The sequence below is a fragment of the Nicotiana tomentosiformis genome, chromosome 3, assembly GCF_000390325.3.
Source record: "Nicotiana tomentosiformis chromosome 3, ASM39032v3, whole genome shotgun sequence".
Taxonomy (NCBI): domain Eukaryota; kingdom Viridiplantae; phylum Streptophyta; class Magnoliopsida; order Solanales; family Solanaceae; genus Nicotiana; species Nicotiana tomentosiformis.
Window position 1 is genome coordinate 102216339 of NC_090814.1, and position 11145 is coordinate 102227483.

The 11145-nt window shown below is 36.1% G+C and overlaps 1 protein-coding gene and 1 pseudogene across 1 annotated transcript; one reads left to right on the forward strand and one right to left on the reverse strand.

The window, feature by feature from the left end:
* Window positions 1-492: 492 nt before the first annotated feature.
* LOC104086914 (uncharacterized) lies at window positions 493-1113 on the reverse strand. Its single transcript, XM_009591267.1, has one exon. It carries the CDS (start codon window positions 1111-1113, stop codon window positions 493-495), a length of 621 nt encoding a protein of 206 aa, XP_009589562.1.
* Window positions 1114-7399: 6286 nt separating this feature from the next.
* LOC104096898 (putative receptor-like protein kinase At3g47110) lies at window positions 7400-10822 on the forward strand (annotated as a pseudogene).
* The last annotated feature ends 323 nt before the right edge of the window (window positions 10823-11145 follow it).

Below are 11145 nucleotides of genomic sequence, written 5' to 3' on the forward strand. Positions count from 1 at the left end.
AATTGTTCAGCTTTTAAACTAGAATTGAAAAAGTCACGACCTTTCTGGTGCACCAAGGATAAGGGAAGGGATGACTAACTGTAAAGCAGCTTTATGAATGTTAACTCCCATCTTTTCTCTTTTAAGTTCACTGATTCAGAATAGGATATATACCTGAAATTGCTATTCTTCTTTACTCTTTTAAATTCAAATTCTTTTTAGGATCAGGAAATGCAACGAATTTATAGCATAAGTAGTTTCCTCAGCTTTAAGCCTTACGGAGCCTTTAAACTCAACTTCAATGGCTGTATAAGTACAGCTAGCGGTGAGAAAAAAATGACATCAATATTAGTTTGTTCTATTTCTGAAGTGATTGACCCAGATCAATATTAGCTTCTGGAGAAAATATTTTAAAAACATAATACATTCAATTTGAAAGGAATAGCTAATCCTGAGCTTCAGCGCCTTTAGGATATAGTAGCAAGAAGTAATAAATACAAAATTGAATTGAAACTAATTGGTACCTTCAGTGATAAAACGTTTGAGCTCATCTAGTGTTGCGGTAACAGCTGAGAGATGTTTAGAGCGGACTATATCTGAAGGTGTCTTCTGGACATTGGCTAACGATGGTTCAAAATAGCGGCAAAGGAGATGATAAATCATATAGTGTTTGTCAAAAACTGCCGTTATTTTAAACCTACTCATCTTAGAATCATGCTCATACAAAAATCGATCTTCTCCTAGGAAAAGCACAGGTCCGCTGTCAATCCATATAGGGAAGACATATCTATAGTCACAGCCGTTTGGAGCTTTCATGAAGTTGTCCACAGTGTCAGAAACTCTCCAATTGTTGCTTACATAATCATAAGTAGCAATAACTATGGATTTATTCAAACAGCAAACAAGAGCTAGTAAACCTTGCGCCATCCCTAACCATGTATTGGAACCAGGGCTAATAATGTACTTACGGCGAATAGAATCTTGATGACTGATGAACTCAGGAAGGTCAAGAATTTTAGCCTCTTCTCTCTTTGTATCAAAACCAAGAACTCGGCCATCAACTCTGAGCCAATGCAAGGAATTATGCACGTAAACAGGTTTACCAATGAGAGCCAAGCAGTCGAAAAACTTCATACTGAATTGGAATTCATGCCACACGCCTGATCCCTATGATGAAAATATGTGAAATATATATATATGCTTCTTGTTTAGCCAGCTTTCCAACTGTTACCAATTCATACTGATCTGAATTGGGGTAGTCGACAGCTAGGCCTTCCTCAAACATTCTATAAATTCTTTCTCTGGGTTATGTATGACTGGGGAAAACTGATATCGCTTATGTTTGGGTTGCAGAGTTTGGGACTTCTACGCTTCTGCCTTTTGTGTTTGAAACTGTTATCCTATACTAAATGTGCATTAGTTCTGAATACTTGGGGGACTATTAGTGCTCCACGGTACAATTTTGAGTTAACACCCAAACTCATTTCGGGCTTTTTCACGAACAATCAATTACAATACTAAATTAAAAGAGCATAATATTATCGGCAAATATCTTTTTTGTAAAAAATGGGTGAACTACATCAAAGACTGAAATTTATCTGAACAATCTAAACAAGCAGAGATTATACAACTTAGTCCTGCCCAAAAAATAATAGAAATTGAAATTGGTCAAAACCTCGTGATGACTTAATTTGTATTCTTTAGGATATTGTTATTCCAGAGACAAAGTCAAAGTGAACAGATTTTACAGAAATGTAGATGACCCCAGACCTTTTGAAGTCAACGAGAACCTTGATAAAAGAAAAGGAACAACCATTATATAAGGATAAGAGGGTGTTTGGCTAAGCTTATAAGCTGGTCAAACTGGCTTATAAGCACTTTTTGGCTTATCTACGCGTTTGGTAAAATTAAAAGTGCTTATAAGTTAAGTGCTTATAAGCCAAAAATAAGCCATAAGCCATAAGTTGGTCTCCCCCAACTTATCAAATTTCAGCTTATAAGCACTTTAGGTTTGACCAAAATATTTACTATTCTATCCCTAAAATACTTCTTTTTAAAACAAAACTTTTCGTATAGTTTTACTCTATCCCGGTTCTTCATAAAACCTAAACAGTTGTTGCCTCTCCAGCCGTGCCATTGCTTCCTTTACATGCTTCTTTCTTTCTTCTCTGCAACTATCAGACAAATTGCAGGTAATTGTTTTATGTTTTAAATACTCTATCAAGATATGTGTACAAATCTTCCTACGTGTTTCTATCAAGACAAGATGTGACTAAGATGAAAAGAATTGAAAGCTGAATGAATCCAATTTTTGGTTTTGGGGTCCAAATCATAAGCTACTTTTGTCCCTTTCATCCCATATGTTTTAAACTTTACTGAGTATTTGTTGTTTGTCAAATTTATATTTCTCGGGCAGTATTTTTCTGCGTGTAATCAAAGTGACGGTACAAAACAGGTCAGCCTTTCGCTTTTACGCACGGATTTTCTTGTCTTGTATATTTTTTTTTCCTCATGACTTCTTATTTAGAGTTGAGTATATTATTAATGTTATAAGGAGGTAGGCTACACGTATCCCCTTCTTCATGCATTGATGAAGACAACAAACATATTTTGGATGTAATACGAAAGATACCTAGTTATACATAAAGTTTCTTGTTTGTGAAATTTATTCACGGTCACAACTCATGAGGAGAAAGAAGGAGTCGAGTAGGAACATAAATTTATTGGAAGTTACAACCCTCTGAAGCTCAAATATAACAACACGTGCTTTCTCTTGTTTTGTTAGTCACTAGAAGTTTAAGACAGTTGGTCTCATTATAATATTGAATATTATTTATACTTCAAAAGTATGTGACATACAAAAATAAGAAGGCGTTCTTTTGAACTTTGTTTATTTTGAGCTGTGCATAAATATTATTATATGTGTACGTTTATAGCTAAATCTTGTAATCTCTTCAGATTGTTAACATTCAATTATGGGAGAACGACATAATGCTAAGTGGGACGAATATGCACATATTAAATTCATTGAATTGTGTGAGCAAGAAGTTAGAAAAGGAAATAGGCCAAACACTTACTTGTCTAAAGATGGATGGAAGAATATGGTAAATGAGTTCAATAAGAAGACGGGACTAGAATATACTAGAAAACAAATGAAAAATCATTGGGATCACATGAAAGCAGAGTGGACTCTTTTTAAGCAGTTGATGAGAGGTGAGACAGATTTAGGATGGGATCCCAAAAGAAAAACAATTATTGAAGATGATGATTGGTGGAAGCAAAAAATTAAGGTACATTCCTTGCTCTTTTCTATAATTATTTCATAACTCTATTAATTGTTAGTTTCATTTGTTTGCTTAGAGTAATTTTAAATTCTTTTTTACAGGAGAATTCTAAATACAAAAAATTTAGGAACAAAGACCTTTCGCTGATATTGTTTCGTTACGATGCTTTATTTACTGATATCATTGCCACCAGAGAGAGAGCACGTGCAGCAAATCAAGAACATGAGTCGGAAGTTGAGTTAGATCAAGATGATGATGGAACAAATGATGTTTATGATAATGACATAGAACAATGGAATGATGAAAGAAGCGATGAAAGTCATGACTTGCAGAATATGGATTCAATTACGTTTCCTGAGCCATCGCTTAGAAAGCGAAAGTCAATAGATGGCAGTAGCAGTAGCAGTCAAGTGAAAAAGCGCAAGACAAAAAATAATTCATTGTCACTAAAAGAGGAGATACACTCCCTTATTGAGTTCATATCTAACAACAGCACATCTAAGTCTTCAGAGCCCACCATTGAGAAGTGCATGGATATTTTAGAAAATATTCCTGGTATTCTTGAAGGGAGTGATATTTTTAATTGTGCTGTGAACTTGTTGACACAGAAAGAGATGCGACATGCATTTTTGAAGTTGTCTACCGATGAAGCTAGGAAATCTTGGTTGGAGTACAACCACCGACGATCCTTCGTGCCGAATAATCCATCTAATCCAATCTGAGAAGTTGTTGATGATGCCTTACCCATATTATATTAGCATTAGACGTTTTAACTTGTCCTTTAAAGTATGTGCAGAAGGTTACATTTTCTTAATGTTTTGTTTCCTGTTTATACATAATGGTGGTTTAATCATTTCTTGTTTAGACATTACGTGTTTTATTTTAATAGATGACTATACTATCAACTTTGAAGTTAGCATTTGTCATTTTTAATTCGTAACAGTTTGTATGTCTGTTTCATTTCAGTTTAATGGAATGCTGGAACAATGACTTGTTAAATGACGAAAATGAAGAAGAGGAAACTCAAGAAAATAAGGAACGGATGGCACTATGTCGAATAGCATGTAAGAGTATATTGATATAGTATGAGAAATACATTTGTAAGGAACCATGTCGTACATCTAAATGCACTGTGAATATATTTATCTAAGAGATATTACATGAAAATGAGACTCGATGTTATGAAAATTTTAGATTGAGGAAGTCAGTGTTTCTTGATTTAAGCAAAGATCTAACTGATAAATATGGTCTTAAACCCACGCGTGGGATGTCTGTCTATGAAGAGTTAGGGATGGTCTTGATGATTTGTGCACATGGTGCCGGAAATCGATTGGTGCAAGAGATTTTTCAACATTCAGGAGAAATAATTCATAGGCATTTTCATAGTGTTCTAAAGGCCATTGGTAAGCTTGCAAGAGACATAATTCAACCACATCCAAGTTATAATGATGGTGTAGGAGATCACAAGCTATGTAATCAACGATATCTCCCTTTCTTTAAAGTAAGTGACATACTTAATAATTATATTATTATATTTTTACATTTTAACTCAAAAAATTATCTAGTGTAAACTTATATTTAGTTTATGCATGTATATATTTTTAGGATTGTATTGGAGCACTTGATGGCACACATGTGAAAGCAAGATTGCCTCAAGGTCAAGAGATACCATATATTGGGCGTAAAGGTTATCCAACTCAAAATATTCTTGATGTTGTCGACTTTAATATGTGTTTTACATTTGCATGGGCTGGGTGGGAAGGAGCAGCTCATGATAATCGTATATTTGGTGAGGCACTTCGTAGACCCGAACTGAATTTTTCACATCCATCCGGGGACAAATATTATCTTGTTGATGCAGGATATTCACACATAAAAGGATATATGGCTCTATATAATGGGGATAATGTGAGATACCATCTTGCAGAATTTCGTCGAGGTGCGACACGACAATTGCGAGCACCAAATGGACATAAAGAAATGTTCAATTATTTGCATTCTTCTTGTAGAAACATTGTAGAGCGAACATTTGGGGTATGGAAAGCAAGGTGGTCTATTTTGCGAGATATGCCTTTTTATCATATTGACACTCAAAGAGATATCGTATTGGCTACAATGGCGATTCACAATTACATTAGAAAGAAATGTAAGGTGGACAATGCATTCCAAGAAGCTGAGAATGAGAGATATGTGCCACGTGTTGATCCTGATATTGGAAGATCCACAAGAGCCAACGTTGCAGATGAAGAAAATGTAAAAAATCAAGGAGATAATAATATTTGGATGGCAATTCGTGATCTGATTGCTCAAGATATTTATGATAGTTGAATGTTTATTCTTATTTATTACAAACAATACATATTAAGTGCTTGTTTCTTCTCTACAAACACTGTGTGCATTATTTAAGGTTTTCTTCTTAACTTTTGTTAATTTATACTCCACCCCTTCTAATTTATGATTGTATACTTATCATAACATAAATTATATTTATAAAAAAGATATTATCTAATCATTTTTATAATTAAAATAACATGATAAATAGGTAGAATCTATGTAGAATCTAAAATTTTGAAGAAAATAACGTTTTTAGTAGTGTAAATTGTTATAAGGTCATTTAAGTCATTTTAACATAAAAAGAGCTTATCAGCACTTTTTAATCAAACAGTTTCAGCTGCTTATTATTAGTTTAATCACTTTTATCCAAACACGTAACTGCTTATTTTTTAAATCAGTTTCAGCACTTAAAAGTGCTTTTCAGCACCTAATGCTTATCAGCTACTCTAAATCAGCTAAGCCAAACGGGCTCTAAAAATAAAAGCTACTGCTGGTCAAATCACAGTTGAGCTCAAAGGCACTTTAACAGCAACTGCTAAATTCACATTTGCAGCTCAAACTTGATCAATGATCACATCGTAAAGATAAGGTTAGTGCATTTGATCCTGATTCCTGAGAGATCGTTGCCCATTTGATCCTGATTCCTGAGAGATCGTTGCCAATCTTATTTTACTCATTCCGAGTAAATAAACTAACAAAAGAGAGAAATTCTAGATGTTTTGAGGACAGAAGCAACACAGTGCAGAAGATCAAGCTTAGTTGTGTTCTACTTTGTTTGTTTTTGGTGTAAACAGATTTACACAAAAGATACTGTGTCAATCTTAGATGTTCTAGGGTCTTTGCTAGGATTGCATACCAGTTCTCTTATTTGTACTTACCTGCAAATATGGTTCTCAGTACAACCTATGTATTGATTTTATTAATATATACAAATGTTATCAGTTCAAAAAAAAACTAACAAAAGAAGACTGGAATGAACTTTTCATAAAGCAGCTTCTTTCATTTGTCAACCCTTTTCATAAAAGGTCAGTATTTTGTTCTTTTCCTACTCTTTCATTGTCAATATGTCGTAGCATCATTAATTTCGGACAAGAGTGGGTTACTCTAGTGGTGAGTACCCTCCACTTCCAACCAAGAGGTTATGAGTTCGAGTCACCCCAAGAACAAGGTGGGGAATTCTTGGAGGGAGGGAGCCGAGGGTCTATCGGAAACAGCCTCTCTACCCCAGAGTAGGGGTAAGGTCTGCGTACACACTACCCTCCCCAGACCCCACTAGTGGGATTATACTGGGTTGTTGTTGTAGCATCATTAATTTGGAATAAGGCTGATAACCTTGCTTTTCTCATTCTCATAAATAATCAAATTATAAATTACAGAAAGGAATGAACTTACATATTTCATAATACTAGTCAACCCTTTGCCGTGCCAAGAACAACAATATTTTAAATAATTGATGCATATTTTAAATTGATGCATCTTTTAAAGAGGGGGTTCATCAACTCAAACTTGCTAATCACACCGAAAACAAAAACGTATGGATATTATATTAGGATATCATGCTAGATTTTATTCCATATGTATCAGAAGTATATCTCTCTCTAATCTTTGGTCACTATATCCATCTTCAAAACTATTTACATAATAGATTTCAACTTAGAAATTTTATCGTTCCCTCTAATCAGCAATCGTCGTGCAGTAATCCTACTTCACAAGTCACAACCCCTATATAAGAAGCAAACCTAAGGTTGCTGCTCACAAGAGACACTGACATATTTCACATTTTCCTTGATATTATTCTTCCAATGGAACTTCCCACAACGAGTTTTAGCTTTCGCACTTTCTTAACTATCCATGTTGTCATTCTTGTGTTGCAACTCTCACTTTCCTTTTCGTTACGGTATGCTGCAGCTGCAGCACTTAGTAATGAGACTGATAAGCTTGCCTTAATTGGCTTCAAGTCCCAAATAACTAAAGATCCATCCGGAGCTGTAGCCTCGTGGAATGAATCTGTCGACTTCTGTCAGCGGGCTGGAGTATGTAGCCTTAGACATGAAAGAGTCATCAGTTTGAATCTCAAAGGTCAGAGATTGGCAGGTACAATCTCAGCTCATCTTGGGAACCTTTATTTCCTCAATTCTCTTGACCTTACAGAAAATTCGTTTCACGGTCAAATTCCTCAAGAACTCAGCAGGTTATTTAGGATTCAAAAGTTGAATCTGAGTTTCAAATTACTAGGAGGGGGAATTTCAGTTAATATTTCGCATTGTGTTAACCTCAAGAGCCTTGTCTTAGAACACAACTATCTCGTAAGACAGATTCCTTCTGATGTTGGATCACTCACAAAGCTAGTGCAACTTTATCTCAGAAATAACAATCCAACGGGAACAATTCCCGCTTCTTTTGGAAATCTAAATCTTTACAACAGCTGCACTTAACATATAACAATTTAGTAGGACAAGTACCTGATTCTATTGCTCGATTGACCAGATTAAGAGAGATTAGAGTAGCAGTAAATAGACTATCAGGGGAGTTTCCTGCTTCATTGTATAATTTGTCCTTTCTTGAATTAATATCAATTTCTTACAACAACTTTAGTGGTAACCTCAGATCCGATATAGGCAACTTGTTCCCTAATCTTCAGATACTTCATTTTGCGCAGAATCACTTCACTGGTTCCATTCCATCCTCTTTAGCCAATGCTACAAAACTGCTGCAGCTTGATATTCCTCAAAATAATTTCACTTGAACCGTACCATCAAGTTTTAGTAACCTACGAAATCTGTTGTAGCTCAATGTTTTTGGTAACTCTCTTGGAAATGGTGCACCTGATGACCTCAACTTCATAGATCATCTAACCAATTGCAGCAACCTTCAATTCCTACATATCGGACTAAATCAGTTTGGAGGTATTCTTCCCAACTCCATAGTGAACCTGTCTAGCCATTTGACAAGGCTAATTATAACGGGAAATCATATCCGAGGAACCATACCTAAAGACATCTCAAACTTGGTGAGCTTGGATTTACTCTACTTGGGTTACAACCGTCTAACAGGCAGCATTCCAGATTCTGTTGGCAACCTACCAAACTTGGGAAATCTCGGGTTTGGATTCAAATTCTTTGACAGGGGTAATTCCTCCTTCTATAAGCAACCTTACAAAACTTTTATATCTTTATTTGCCATTAACAAGCTAGAAGGAACCATACCTCCAACACTAGGAAACTGTAAGCAGTTGCAATATATCCTGCTTTACAAAAACAATCTGAGTGGAGCTATACCCCAGAAACTCGCGACTCTTTCATCTCGCATACTAGTTAACGTGTCTTATAACTCCTTTACTGGTCACCTCCCAACCAATATAGGAAATTGGAGCCGTCTTATTTCTCTTAATCTTTCTCATAATAACTTTTCCGGTATAATTCCACCATCCCTCGGAAACTGCTTGGATTTGCTGGAAATTCAAATGCAGAAAAACTCCCTCCAAGGAACCATTCCTAATTTAGGCGGCTTGAAGAATCTACAGTTGTTAGATCTTTCCTTGAACAACCTATCCGGGTCCATTCCTCATTCCATGAGAACTCTTACTTCCTTAATCTATTTGAACCTGTCATTTAACAATCTAGAGGGTAATGTTCCTGTTACTGGACCATTTTCCAACTTAAGTGCTGTGGTATTAGTCGGGAACCGCAAGCTGTGTGGTGGGATTCAAGAACTGAGTTTACCACCATGTGCTGTTCAAGAACCCCAGAGAACATGAAAGAAGCATGTACTTGCCCTCAAGTTTATTTTGGTCATTGTATTTGTTGCTTCGTTCTCAATCCTGCTGCTGGTTATCGTGTTCCTTTATCAGCGAAGAAGTTCAAAAGATCAAATAGATGATAGATCTACATCTGGAAACTTCACCAAAATTTCTTATCAGCAGCTCCTCAAAGCAACTGGTGGATTTTCTTCTGAAAATTTAATTGGCTCTGGAGGTTTCGGAAGTCGGGACTGTTTACAAGGGAACTCTAGGCCCTAATGGAATGGTTGTTGCTGTCAAGGTACTCAATCTCCAGCAGCAAGGAGCTTCGAAAAGCTTCATAGCAGAATGCCAAGCATTGAGAAACATTAGCCACCGGAACCTTGTCAAGGTCATCACAGCTTGCTCAAGTGCTGATTTCAAAGGAAATGAGTTTAAAGCTTTGGTATATCAGTACATGCCAAATGGGAGCTTGGAGGAGTGGTTACATCCAGAAGTGGAGACACCAAAGGATAGCTTGACCATTCTTCAAAGAATAAATATCGTAACTGACGTGGCTTCTGCCCTTCACTATCTTCATCATCAGTGCCTCACTGTGATATAAAGCCATCAAATGTTCTTGATGAAGATCTCACAGCTCATCTTGGCAATTTCGGTTTGGCGAGACTCCTTCCTGGATTTGATACTGAAGCTAATCTTAATCAGTTTAGCTCACTTGGAGTAAAGGGAACCATTGGCTATGCAGCTCCAGGTATATTTATCTAGCTTAAAAAAAACAACTCAAATCTGTAACTGAAGATAGACATGACATGTGCACTAACATGTTTTTGCCTAACATTAGTGGTTTACTTTATCGATTGCAGAATATGGCACAGGTGGTAAGGTATCCATTTTAGGAGATATTTACAGTTTTGGGATTCTAATATTGGAGATATTCACTGGAAAAAGACCCACAGACACTTTGTTCCACGAAAGCTCTAGTCTCCATCACTTTGTGAAAACAGCGTTACCGGAGAGAGTTAAGGAAATTCTAGACAAAACAGCTCTAAATGGTGACATAAAGGGGAAAACAACCAATGGAGTGAATATTGGGCTAATTTGGAGGTCAGATTGAACACTTGGTCGCTATACTTGAGATTGGAGTTGCATGTTCAGCCGAATCCCCAAGAGATAGATTGACAATGAGACAAGTTTACAGTCAGTTGGCACAGGTCAAAGACAAATTTCTGGTAATGGGAAACAGATGAAGAGGATTGAAGCCTTAGATAACAACTGAAGCTTTCGCTTTACTTTTCAATGCAATGCTTTTCAGTATGTTATGTCAGCAAATGAAAAATTTACCATAATGGAAATTGTAAAGACAACAAGAAATCTGCAACAAAAGTAGAGCACTAGAAACCTACTTGATTCTTCTTTCTTAAGCTAGAGTAGCAAAGTTTAAGAAGTTATGTATGAGATTGAAAAGCTTCAGTTTGTCTTCTTGATAGGATGGATAAATCAAAAATTCTCAATCCATGGTTTGAATTCTATAATAAAGACCCAGAAGCTTTCTTCATTCTTCTTTCTAAGCAAAACTAGGAAAGTTTTAGACGTTTATGCCTTGGCTTTTTACGAAAGCAAGTATATCAATCTCGTCTTCACATCTAACTTTTCAAGTACACCATAACAGCAACTAATTCACGTTTGCAACTTAAACTTCACATTACAGCATAACGGGATTGGAGCATTTGCCCCTATAAAAAAAAGAGATCGGGATATTTCGACCCGAGCACCCCCTTTCCACCACACAAGGGATATTCCATCTATACA